Source organism: Acanthisitta chloris, unplaced genomic scaffold, assembly GCF_000695815.1.
Source record: "Acanthisitta chloris isolate BGI_N310 unplaced genomic scaffold, ASM69581v1 scaffold11262, whole genome shotgun sequence".
NCBI classification, from domain to species: Eukaryota; Metazoa; Chordata; class Aves; order Passeriformes; family Acanthisittidae; genus Acanthisitta; species Acanthisitta chloris.
The window spans coordinates 3,174-16,406 of record NW_008659913.1 but is presented as its reverse complement, the minus strand read 5'-3'; the positions used below and the strand labels follow the sequence as shown (position 1 = coordinate 16,406).

Sequence of the window (13,233 nt, the reverse complement as noted above, 5' to 3'; positions counted from 1 at the left end):
CCTGCTTTTCACTGTGGGTGTTGCTGTGCTGCAGACAGACATCAACTTGCCCTACCTGACTATGGATGCCTCTGGACCGAAGCACCTGAACATGAAGCTGAGCCGTGCACAGTTCGAGGGCATCGTGGCTGATCTCATCAAGAGGACAGTAGCCCCGTGCCAGAAGGCCATGCAGGATGCTGAAGTCAGCAAGAGTGACATTGGGGAAGTCATCCTGGTTGGTGGCATGACCAGAATGCCGAAGGTATGAGCTAAGTCCCTGTTCCAGGCAGAGCTGTCACTGCTGCCTCGTGCTTGCTGTCAAGGGGGATCTGTAGCAGAAAGGCTGAGTATGGTGGCTCCAGAGCTTCAGCAGCTGAGGGCCCCAGAGCAGAGCAGACAGGCTGAGGAGTCACATAAAGGGAGTGAGAAGGGACTCTTATCCTGTTCAGTTAGCTCAGCCTGGATCTGGGGGTTGTTGCACTCCATAAAGACAAGTGGAAGGTGTCGGGAGTTGAAAGTTCAACTTCGGCCTGACATTCTCATGTGGGCTGTACATGAGCAGCATTGTGGGGATGCACACAGTGTTTTCTCTTGTGGGCTCAGTGTGTGATAAAGGTACACTTCACTGACAGTCACCTCTCAATAGTCTCTGCCTTCCAGGGGATTTCCTCCCCGTGCAGAGCGCTGTAGCTAGCTGTGACAGAACAGCATGAGCAGAACCTCTCTGTAACCTGCTGGCTGTGTGTATTCAGTTACCTGTGTGAGACTGGGTGTTGGTAAGCCCATTTCACTGGCTGCTCCAGTCACTCCTTACCTAATGCCTGGCCCTTATATTCTCTGAAGATAAGCACCAGTGGGTCACTTAAAAGCCTGCTGTGCTGACATGCACAGTCTTGTAGATAAGGTGCTGTCTGCAGGTGGTTTACTGTTCTGTTCTCAGCCATGCAGGCTGCTGCTCCCCTGAGGCCAGAGCTGAACGTGGAAGTATACTCTCGCCAAGGGTACAGTGTGTCCTTTCCTACAGAGAGCATCAGATGCTGATCCCAGAGCGATCAGGACTATTTGTTTTCTGTTCAGTTTTGTGATTTGCAGGTTCTCTCTAGGGTAGGTGTGTCCATGATCCTGCTTGGGGTTGATCTGGGATTTGATGGGAGGGTTTTTCTTCCCTGGTGGCTGGAGGTGATGTTAGTGTGAGCAGAAGGTCACTCAGGCAGGAGTGGCAGAGCAACAAGATAAACAGAAGCTCCTGATCTGGCCAAAGCTCAAGTGGAGTACCTGTGCTGTACCTTCCCAAAGTCCCTGCTGTTCCTCCTGGATAAAGGAAAATGGTGTGATTACCTACATATAAAGTGATTACAAACACTTCTGGAACTGTGAAAGCCCTTCCTGAAACGTATACTTTGGGAGTGGAAGACAGGACTTAAATACGGATTTTAATTTTTTTATTATTGTTTTTCTTTTTTACCCCTTATTTATAACCCCCAGCATCTGTGGCTTTGAGCTTGCAGAAAGCTTTCCTGAGTGCTTCCTGGCTCTAAAATCAGTGCCTGTGTGTGGTACACAGCCCAGAGCCTTCTCTTGTGTGCATTGTTCTCTTCACCCTGCTAGGAGGGAGTGTGCCTTCTTCGGAGCACTCCCATGGCCAGTGCTCCAGGAGAAGTACTGTGGGTGGTTAGAAGTCATGTTTCTTTTGTCCTGCAAAATGTGCCTCCAGAGGGAGAGACTTGCATTTAATTATATGCTTGCACATCAAGAGTCTTCCTCTCCAATGAACACTCTGGGCAGGTGTCTCCTGGCTGCAGTGTTTGCTTCCAGCACAGCTTTCCAGGCATGTCACACTCACCTGTGCTGATGTGTGCCCAACAGCTGTAGTTGGGAAGGAGCACAAGTCCCATACCCTTCCCTTGTAGGGCAAGGAGGCGAGTTCTGAGCTGTGCTCTGGTGCAGACCCTTATTGCATTCCTGTCTGGATGCCTCAGCAGTAAATCCATTGCAGCCCTGAGCACAATCCTTCCGAACAGGCTGAGCAGTGCAGAGCTAACAACGCAGCCCAGACTGCTGACGCAGCACATCTGCTCTGCCGAAACAGCCTGTTAAATAAAGGGTTTGAAAATACTGTTCTTTGTACAATTTCTCTTTCATCTGTTCCCTTATTGCATGCAGACAAGATGGACTGTCCTTCTGGATTGTTTCCCTTCCCTGTGCTCTGCCTTCACAGCTGTACGGTCCTTGACAGCTGTGTTCTGCTCAGTGCTGGCTTGTAGGAGTTCCCAGGGAGCAGTCCTTGACTCCTAGATGAACAAGGAGTGATCCCTTCTGAATATGGCTGGGCTACATGAAAGCACTGATGTAGGCTGACTTGCAGCTGTCAAACCTGATGGCAAAAAAGCCTTCAGAGAAGGGCTTGACTGGTCTGAAATGAGTGCATAGGGTGTATGGAATTAGGGAACAGGCACAGACCTGAAGCTTAGTGTTTGTCATGCCGCAGGGTTCCATGGCAGCAGGAGGATACAAAGCTGAGCTGAGGCTGGCATGTCCGTGTGGCAGTGGTGGTTCCCCCTACCTATGGGCTGTGCTGTCTCTCCATGCAGGTGCAGCAGACTGTGCAGGAGCTGTTTGGCCGTGCTCCCAGCAAAGCAGTTAATCCTGATGAGGCCGTGGCTATGGGTGCCGCTATCCAGGGGGGTGTGTTAGCTGGTGATGTAACAGATGTGCTGCTGCTGGATGTGACTCCCCTCTCCTTGGGGATTGAGACACTGGGAGGTGTCTTCACAAAGCTTATCAACAGGAATACCACCATCCCAACCAAGAAGAGCCAGGTATGAATTCACTCTGGATGGGGTGGGCTGCTGGGGTGCACTCAGACACTCAGTGAAGGCTCGCCAAGGCATCCCAGTAGATCTCAGTCTCTTCCTTGTCTGTCAAGGAAAAGTCGAGTTGAAATCAGGCTTAATGTCAGCCACTGAGTATCTCTGTTGATTATTAGTGTGCCCAAGAGGGGAGGGGAGTTGAGTTAATGTGTGCCAAGGTCCCCAGGATGTTTGTGGCCTTGTCAGGGTGTGTGCCATGATGTTAGCTGTCAACACATTCTTAAGAGAATTGCGTGGAGATCTTCTGCAACTGAACACCACACCTGTTGCGGACCACCTTTCTTGGGCTCCATGCCTCAGGAGGGATTAACTTTCTGCCTGTGTTGTAAGGCCCTGGTAGATTTGGGTGTGATCCTTTCCTTCACTTGGCCTTGTCTGGGCCTGCTGTTGTGTGCTCTGCCTGGAGCACGGGGTTGGGCCACAGCCCTGCTGCTCCAGGTGTTGTGGTGGCTGCCATGGAGCCTGCTGCTGCCGCGGCATGGACAGTTGTTGTGTCCCCGAGTGCATGTAGGACAAGGTGACAGTGAGCTTGGCTGTTGCTGCCCTTGATACCTTGGAGTTTTGTCAGATGGACAGAAGAACAACAATCATTTAATTCTTTCTCTTCCAAGGAGCTTCCTTTTATTCCTTGTTCAGTCAGCTTATAACTGCATCAGTTGGTGTGTTCCAATTTATTACCTATCTAGTAACTTTGTGTTCCTTTTCTGCAGGTGTTTTCTACAGCTGCTGATGGGCAAACACAAGTGGAGATCAAAGTGTGCCAGGGAGAAAGAGAGATGGCTAGTGACAACAAGCTTCTTGGCCAGTTCACATTGGTATGTTAGCCACTCTATTCATGACCTTAGAACTGACCTTCTTTGAGACATTCAGAGCCTTCTCCATTTCAGTTGACCCCTGAAGGCAGTGCTGGGGGGAGTCATCTTCCAGAATACAGATGACCCCATTTATAGTAGAAAAGCAAGCTCCAGGGGCACAGCCTGGCTCTGTGGGACAGCCTTTCCGTGGCAGAGGATCAGCTGGCATTTAAGATGGAGCTCAGAGTTTCTGAGCAGTCTGATGTGGCATGGGGGCTACTGCAGCTTTAAGATTTGGTCACCTAAGAGGTCTCTCTGGGCACAAAAGATCTGTACAGTACCAGGCCTGTGCAGCAGATAATCTGAATACTGGCCTTCCCCCTGGTGTTGCAAAGCCAGGGCTTGAAGCAGGCTCCAGGGTACTTGCAGTCCCTAGGGTAACCTGTTCCAGCCTAGCCCTGCTGTTCTGTGAGTGCCTGAGAGATGAGTTAATGTGAACCAAGGTTCCTCAGGACATCTGTGCCCCGGTGTGGGTTGCAGTGTGTGTGCCGTGATGTTAACTGTCAACACATCATTCTGAAGAAGAATTGTGTGGACACTTTCTGAAACTGAGCACCACATCCTGCTTAATGGAGGGCAGATATGCTCCAGGGATTGGTGTGGGTAGTGTGTGGCTGCCAAACCAAATCCCTGTGCAGTTTGTCCCAGCTTGCTGGGAAGAGCCCCACAGAAAAGAAAACCTGAGGAAATGGAGCATCCTGCCATGTATATGGATGAGAAGCTTGTTTGGCAGTAAAGCAGAACCTGTATCACCTTGAAACCAAACTTGGGGGCTACACCTTGTGGTTTCTGTGCACTTGTCCTGGGTACAAACCTGCATCCTGTTAAATCAAGAGTGCAGTGCACTGCAGCATGCCAACAGGTGTTTAGAGGACTCGACTCTGAGGGCTCGTTAATAGTTGGTTCAGTGTGAGACCACCAAGGCAAGGTGCCCGGCACTGGACCATCATGCCCTGAGCTTGTGTCTGTGTGGGAGCTGATGGGCAACACTTGTATTCTCAGGTCGGGATCCCCCCTGCGCCACGCGGAGTGCCCCAGATTGAGGTCACCTTTGACATCGACGCCAATGGGATTGTGCATGTGTCAGCCAAGGATAAGGGCACCGGCCGTGAACAGCAGAGTAAGTGCTCTGGGGTGCTGCCCAGGGACAAGGCAGTAGTGAGGTAACACTAAGTGACCCCAGACGTTTTGGAGTGCTGCCTTGATGGGCATTCCACAGCCCAGGGTGGGGACTGTGCAGTGTGTGGCTTGACAAAGATGACACGATCTGTTGCCAGCAGTTGTCATCACAGCCTAAGTGCCTCCTCTGGAAAGGAGGGCAAAATGAAAATGGGATGGGGAGGGGGAAAAGTGACAGAAGTGACCTGCAGCTTGGCTTTAGGGAAGTAAAGCTGTGAGTACACAGCACTCTGAACCCTGCAGTAGCCTGCCAGCAGACAGCTGCCAATGGATGCTGTCCTTGCACATTAGGCAGAGATGCAGCACCTGCCTATGCCAAGGTGAGGGCAGTCCTCACTGGCAAGGTTTTACTACTTTCCATGTCATGTTGCCCTGTGTGACAGTCCTTTCATGGTCTTGCCATCTGCTGGGATTGCTACAGCAATGTCTGAGCAGAGTGCAGCTGTTTCCTGATGTTTCCTGCATGGATCAGCTGTGCTTCAGTGCCCAGAGGCATGCAGTTGTTTGTGGGCAGTGCTCCTGGTGCTTCACAGGGGTGTCTTGTGTCACTGAGACACTCAGGGCAGTGTCATTCTGCCTGTGTTACCCTGAAGGTACAGGAATTAGGATTTGGGAATGCAGTACCTTGGAGGAGTTGTCCTTGAGCTGTGCTGCTGAGTTTTGTTTCTTTGGGAGTGCCCTCTGCTAACATCCAGGGATGGCTGTCTGCATGGAGGTGCCAGCTTTCGAGGGAGCAGTCAAACTGGGAAGATCTCTGACTCCCAAGGCATGTCATGTACAGCTGAACAGATCAGCCCTGTGCCCAGACTCTGTTTGTTTGTAATTACTTCATTTCAAAGGTCTGGAGGTTCCAGTGTTCTGAAGCAGCAGGTACTCCATGTAACCACCTTGTTCCTTTTCATCCACTGAGGCTGGCAGTGTTCTCTAACTGGCAGGAGGCTTGGGCATTTCAAGCTGTCAGTGTGTTTTGCTCTGTGGTGCAATGAAATGTTAGACCTGGTGTTCTGTGATAATTAATGACACAACTGACAGTTTCTAAAGCTCTGTTGTGGACTCATAAAATTAATGTGAAGCATTTATAGATTCCCCTGATACAAAATACACCTTTTGTGCCTCTAACTGGGAAGCCTGTATGCTGCCCTTCAATTGTTTTTTGGAGACAACCCCTTGAGCAGTGAAATCTTCCAGCTGAGAAAAGTATTAACTCTGTATGTGCAACTCCGTGGTGTGTGCCACTCTCAGTCACACTGCTTGGCTTCTTAGCAGTAATTTGTTACCAAAACCACACTGCTTGTTGCTTTGATTTCCTTGTAGATTTGGGATGCGTGGCAGCCTGCTGCTGCTGAGGAAAGTCTCTTGATAACAGGCAACCAGAACTTCTTTTAGCTGCCTACCTGTGTGCAGATGTGGTCCTAAGTACAAGGCTGAATTGCTCATCCCATTCCTGCATCCACGTGTGCATGTCTGTCTTTGTCCAGGGTGTCGTACCACTGACAGATCTTACATAGAAAACTTCGTGTGAGGGTCTTGGCATACACTGTTTCTGACTTCATGATATCCTGGGTGTTGGTCCTCTCTTTCACAATTAAATTAGGCTTTACTGCAGAAATTGGTTTAAGTGTAGACTCTACTTTTGGACACTAATGGAGGAAAAGAAAGAGGGAACATGTAAGAACCTGTCCATGGTCATGCTTCTTTCCCTTACTAAGGGCAGTGAGAGGAGGTGGGTGGGGAATGTTGTCTTACCCTGCCACCAGCCTGGGGTGCTTTCCAGCAGGGAAGGGTATCTCTGGTGAAACAATTCCTTCTCTCTGGATTTTTTTTGTTGGTTGATTGGGTTTTTGGGTGGATTGTGTTTTTTAGTTAGTGGTTCTAACCTGCTGGGATGCTCCTTTGGTTTGGGGTTTTGGTGCACCCTCACTTCCCAGAAGGAGTAACTGAACGCTGGCAGAGGTGATTTGCAGACCAGCAAGCAGGAAGTGTCTGGCAGAGCTGGGGAGTTTGTAGATCTAAGAGATCAATCTGTTACCTTGCCAGCAGCATTGCTACCTGTTCAGAGACTGACTGTCCTTGTACTGCCTACAGAGTCCCTGCACTCTGTCCTGGATTAGGTTTTGGAAATTATCTTTTCCTCAAAGATGAGAGCATGTCCTTCATCAATGCTTCTTCTCTCCTGCAGTTGTGATCCAGTCTTCTGGTGGCCTTAGCAAAGATGAAATTGAGAACATGGTAAAGAATGCAGAGAAATATGCAGAGGAAGACAGGCGGAGAAAGGTAAGGGGATGGTCAGGGCATCTCCCAGCGAGTGGTGTACCTGCTGCTTACCACCACTACATGCTGTCTGCTGCCCACCTCTGAGGGAGCTGCAGGCTCTGCTCTGTCAGCTCTGCAGCTGGTGCCCAAGTATCTGCTGCCTTACATTCATTTACACTCCAGAGTTGCAAGGTATTTGCAGAGACATTTGGATCTTGAGTTTGGGTCGGGTCCCTTGCCCTGTGTCAACAGCATTTTAATTGCTCCCTAAGGAGCTCCTGGGTCATAGAGGCAACAGTAAGCAAACTTACCTGCCTATAGCTCATGACAAACAGCTGTGCAGCTCTAGTTATGCCTTTTGTCATCACTGCTCTTTCTTGCCCACCTGCCTGTTACCTTGGCTGTGCATTTGCAGCCAAGCACCCAGCTCTGCGACTGGCTGCTCACATCCATGAGCAGTTAAATGGAGGCAGGATGGGGATAGTTAAGCTACTCTGAGTTTATGCTAGAGCTTAGTTCATAGAACCTGCCAAGCAAAGCTGGACCTCAAACTCTTCCTTTATGAGTGGAAGTTGCTTTCCATAGTGGTTAAAGTTGCACTGTGGCTTGTTGAATGCTGTGTCTGTGTGAGCACACTCTTGGCCCTCGGTGCAGGTGAGGCCATCAGGAGGTGGTGGAAATCCTCACTGGGTTTGTCAAAAAAAGGCTGACACTTGCCATGGTGGAGTGGCCAAACTTGTGATGCTCATGGGATTAATGGTTGGAACTAATTGGTTTAATGAAGGTAGTACTAACAAATTCTGAAACTAAATCTGCGACATTGATTTTTAAGCAGACCTGCTCTGGGTTGTGGCTCCAACATGTTTGGTGTTTGCTGAAACTGGGACATTGAACTGATGCACTTTGTGTTCTTCCAGTCTGTAGGAACCTGTCTCAGGTGTTCAGGCAGTGCTGTAAATCTCACCCTTGGTAGTGAAGGGATCAGAAGAGAACTGAGGGGTAGAAGGCATGGAATAAATTCATGTGAAGCAGCATCACCTTGCCTCAGAATCTCAAAAGCCACAAAGCACTGGCTGAGGAGCATCTGTAGGTTAGATGAAGAACCTTGAAAGACATTGGGCTGAAAGTCCCACTATTTAAATAACCTCATCATTGCCATGAAATGTAGGGGCAGGCCTGGCATTCAAAGAGGCTGCTTGAAAACTTCCCTGCTTCCTTACTTCGTATCTTAAATTGCTGAGTAAGTTCCGCTCTGCTGTAGTCCTGAAGTGGGACTCGTCCCTGTCCAGTGAGCTCTCAGAGGAGGGTGATTAGGTTACTTTAGCTAACACTTCTCTTTACTTGAGTGGCTAACTGTGGCAAAATTCCCTCGCTACACTTTTGTGATCATGGTTTTACTGTCATGAATGCATAACTCAGTTTTTTGTAATAAGGGAACATGAGTAACACAGCCCAGAGTTTGAGTTGTCTCTAGTGCCCTTGTTGCTGAAGAAGCTTAAGAATACTTTCCAAAAGCTCTGCTGCTTTCCCAGGGAGCAGAGCAGAGCCTGCTGTGCTGTCCCTGAAGGTTGTGGCCTTTTCAGTGTGCCACCAGTAATGCTGCATTAGTCACTTCTACTTCAGAGAAGTGAGTTTGAGTGTGAAAGCAGAGGGCTGATGCGCACAGACTGTCTTTGGGCCTGCTGGTGCCACACTGCATCTAGAAATGCTTTGCTTGCATTTCTTCTTACCCCTTGTTGCTAAGAAGGGCCTTGGGTGGGCCGTAAATTGGAGTTTGGCCGTTTGGGGAAAGAAATGTCACCTGCTAAGTATGAGCTGTGTGCAGTAGCCCCTTGTGTGCCCTCTGCCAGGAACGTGTGGAGGCTGTCAACATGGCTGAGGGCATCATCCATGACACGGAGTCCAAGATGGAGGAGTTCAAGGATCAGCTGCCAGCAGATGAGGTAGGTAATGGTGAGGCAGGTAAGATTCCTTACTCAATCTTTGCTCATATTCTCCCTTAACTCACAGCTGGCTCTGGGCACTGCACCAGCTCTGGGTAAGGATGGCATAGTCATTGACTTGGATTGTGCACTTTGGGATGAGTGTGGCTGAGGGGAGGATGTATGGACAAACTCAGAGGAACAGGGCTTGGTTAACAGCAAATACTGTATTTCAAAGTGTAAGCTCAGTGTCACTGAGGATCCGAGAGCCTGGGAAGCTGCTGATGCAAGGTTTCTGTAGGAGCCATGTCCTTGGCTTGGCCTTGCAGTGGTTTGATAAGAACTGTGCTGTGGCTGGCTCCTGAGGGGACAGTTGTGCTCCAAAACTGGAGATTATGGACAGTGCCGGCCAATGTGTTAGCGCAGGGACAAGGGCAGAGCTGCTGTGCTGTCCTGGCAGGACGTGCACAGCACCCAAGAGCTTGGGGGCAATAAAAAGCGCTGTGTCCACTTAACTCCAGTTTTTCTGTCTTGGGAGAGAAAGAGATATTTAGTATTAAAGAACGCTTTTCACACCACTCTGAGGGATAGTTTCTGCATTGTGAATTTCAAAAGCCAAGTTTAAAACAAAGTGCCCAGTCTTCATGTTAACAACTCTGGGAATAAAAGGGTTTCTGGGAGCTCTGTGAGGCCTTAGTGGGAACAGAATTATTGGTAGCAGCCTCGGGTGGGTTGAAAGGCTGTTTCTCAGCACACCGGATAGTGACAGGACAAGGGGCAGTGGTTTTAAACTTTCAGAGGCCAGGGTTAGGTGGAATGTTGGGAAGGAATTCTTCCCTGTGAGGGTGCTGAGGCACTGGCACAGGTTGCCCAGAGCAGCTGTGTCTGCTCCATCACTGTGTTCCAGGCCAGGTTGGACAGGGCTTGGAGACACCTGGGCTACTGAGTGGCCATTGCAGGGGGATGGAATGAGATGGACTTTAAGGTCCTTTCCAACCCAAACCAGTCTGTCATTCTCTGATCTTGGCTGGGTCTGTGTTTGGGGTTGTGATCACTGGAGTTTTCTCTTACAGGAGCACAGAGCCTAAATGCCCTGCAGGCACTGTTCCCTGTAACAGTTTTGGAGGGGAATGCCAAGGGGAAAGGGGAAGCAGTGCTTGGCAGAAGCACTGTGCTGCCAGGGGGTGATGGTGGCTGACACAAGCTGTGGCTCACCTTCCCCTTCCCATGGTGTGTCTGCGAGTTCTGCCCACGTCTGGGCTGTGAGTGCCGTGGGCACAGCTGTCCCCAGGAGCCCCTCTGCTCCAGGCCTGTCTTTCCAGCCAGGCTGGCAGGGGAATGCCAGGCTGTGTGCAGGGTTTGACAGATGGCTGCAGGAGCTGGGCTGGGATTGTACTGCTTTGGTTTGCCTCTCTGCTCCTTGCACATGCGACAAAGGCATTAAACAGGGTGATGAGCAGCCTTGCTTGTTGGCTCTCTGACAATGCCTTAAATATGGATGAAAACCAGCTTTCTGTTCCCCTTTCCTGGCTTCTGGAGTGGCTGACTCATGGATGAGGTGTGCCAGGCAGCGAGCATGTCCCTGGCGAGCTGTCAGGCTCTGCAGGGCTCTCTGTCCTTGGCGCCTCTGCCCAGACAGCAAACAAGGGGCCCTATTATTGCCAACTGGGACATGGTTAGTGAAGTGGACAGGTGCCCACTGGGAACTGGGCACACTCCTAATCCCTGCAGACTCTGTTGGAGCCTTAACTTCAGGGCTTCTGGCAAGGTAGTTTTGCTGTGGCCAGTAAATGGGTAAAATGACAGGGTGGAGATTCTCAGTGAACCAAGTGCAGCATTTCATTTTGGGTATTTTGTGTTTTATTTGCAGTGCAACAAATTAAAGGAAGAAATTGCTAAAATGAGGGAACTTCTGGCTCGTAAAGATTCTGAAACAGGAGAGAACATCAGGCAGGCAGCAACCAGCCTGCAACAGGCTTCCCTGAAACTCTTTGAGATGGCATACAAGAAGGTAGGTCCATGGTCATCTCCATTTGAGAGCCCTCAGCTGGGGAGGGGGGAGTCATGACACCAAACTCCAGGGAAGTGCTGGGCTGGGAGGTGTCACTGAGCCTTGGTGCAGCTCCCCCCAAGTGACTTGAAGGGGCAGCTGTGGAAGATTGGACGGAGTTGGAGGCCTGACACTGTGAACATGCTGCCATAGGTAGCCTCTGGGCCAGGGGTTCTGTTACTGTATAGAATTCTGTGGAGAAGTGCTGGAAGTTCCTCATAAGGAACATCAAGAAGAGCCTGAAGTGCCCTTGGTGCACGGAGTACCCGAAGGAGTAAAGTAATGCCTGAACTTAGGGGTGATGTAAAACAGGCTTCCTGTTCAGTCTGCCTGAATCTACAGTAGTGAGGTCATGGGGATTTTCCTCTCCATGTGCTTCCCAGTGAAGTGCCCACCTACTGGAGCCCTGGCCAGTGTGTATTACCTGTCTGGGGACTCTCCCAGGATGGCAGTGGCACACTGCCCAGGTGCCCTTGGTGGTGCTAGGCTGTCCTTACTGTGGAAAGCTGCAAACCAACAGTGCTGCAGTGTAAGCTTGTTGTATCCCCTGGGAAAGCATAAATAGTGGGCAAATGTTTCCTCCCTCTCACAGCTCATGAAGAGATGAGGGTTGGTTCTGTTACCCAGTGGACAATTGCTGGTGGCACTGCAGAAAGGGTTCTCCAGGCCGGAGCTGAGCAGTGAGCCAGGGAACAATGTCCAGGAGCAGCAGTTGTCACTACAGCTAACAAGCTGATGTTTTCACAGATGGCCTCTGAGCGAGAGGGCTCTGGAAGCCCAGGGGATCAGAAGGAAGAGAAGCAATAAGGAGTCTCTGTCTCACCTGGGCTGGAGTGTGAAGAAGAGGTCGATTTCTTGACGCTTGGGAGAGAAGGGACCTTCCTGAGCAGCAAGGGGCAGAATCCAGACTTACTGTGTTTTTGCAGTATTCTATATATAAAATTCTTTAATGTATAAACTTAGTGATGTGTCTGCTAGATAAATTGTCACTTGATGAAGGTTAATTCATGCCAGACAAAGGTAGGTGTTTGGCCCTGGGATGCTCACCTGAGGCACCTGGGGCCTCACTGATTGACACAATGGTGTACTAAATCCAGATCCGAGTTTGGAAACCGTGTCACTGAATTTGAGGGGTGGAGATGGAAGCATGCTGAAATGGGGAGGGCAGTGAGGCCTGTATGAACCTGTCCTCGTGGATTTGAGTACTGTGAGCAGTAATAAGGCCTGAGAGCAGCAGGGCAAGGGTCGAGATGTTGCTGGAGCCCTTTCAGCTCTGAGCTAGGCTGGGACCCTCGTTCTGAAGGAAAGGGATTACTTCAAACAGCTGTAACATTATTTCCTACAAGAGAGGCTATGTGGAAGTTAAATGCTTTGCTTGTCTGAGCCTTCTGCTCTGTCCTGTGTCTGTTCTCTGCTTATGGTGAAACAGTTTCCTTGATAATAAAACTTACTGGATCCATCCTGGATTTTTTTTAAATAAAAGCAGAAAAGTGTCCAACATGGAATTGATGGTATCCTGGCCTGGGATGGAGAACAGGACTGTCACTGCCTGGGAGAGCTCTGTGGGGTACAGTCAGCCATGGCACAGCAGCTTTCTGGAACTTGTGCCTCATTCATAGGCAGAAAGGTGGTGTCTGATGTCAGGTGGGGTTAGTCCCTTCTGAGAGTGTTGCTGCTGCACTCATGAGGTGCCTGAAGCCCTGTGACCTGCAGTAGCAGTGGGACTTTGTGCTCAGGCCTCAGCCTTCTGAAACAGGCTGTCAGCCTGCAGCACCAGTCACCCACTGTGGCTTCTAGCAGCCCAGTTTTCCAAGGAGGTGCAGTCTCCTTGCCACAATGAATGGATCTGTGCCTCCTTTTTCCCCTTCCGTTTTTCTGTGTGTCATGAACTGGAAACAAAAACCACAGTTTACAGCTGCATTGTCCTGACAACTCAGGTATTTAGGAAAGGAGTTTTTTTTCTAGCACTCTAGACAGTTTCCTGGGTAAGAGAGAAGCTATCACGGAAGGCTACTCTAGTGCTGACTCTGTGAGCTTTCCTTTAAGTTACAGACTGGAAGGGACCAAGACTTAAAAATCTCAGAAGTAGTGAGTAGCCTAACTGTGAAGTGAGAGGGAGCTTG

The 13,233-nt window shown here is 49.9% G+C and overlaps 1 protein-coding gene across 1 annotated transcript in view; it reads left to right on the top strand.

Moving 5' to 3' along the window:
• Positions 1–12,602, top strand: part of HSPA9 (heat shock 70kDa protein 9 (mortalin)) — a 20,936-nt gene extending 8,334 nt beyond the window's left edge. Inside the window, exons 9-16 of the mRNA XM_009069595.1 lie at positions 35–244; positions 2,574–2,801; positions 3,563–3,667; positions 4,709–4,826; positions 7,065–7,159; positions 8,989–9,081; positions 10,931–11,071; positions 11,858–12,602. Of these exons, the coding sequence (XP_009067843.1) occupies positions 35–244; positions 2,574–2,801; positions 3,563–3,667; positions 4,709–4,826; positions 7,065–7,159; positions 8,989–9,081; positions 10,931–11,071; positions 11,858–11,917 (1,050 nt within the window). The 3' untranslated portion in view covers positions 11,918–12,602. The remainder of the gene's footprint in view (positions 1–34; positions 245–2,573; positions 2,802–3,562; positions 3,668–4,708; positions 4,827–7,064; positions 7,160–8,988; positions 9,082–10,930; positions 11,072–11,857) is intronic.
• Positions 12,603–13,233: the final 631 nt, after the last annotated feature.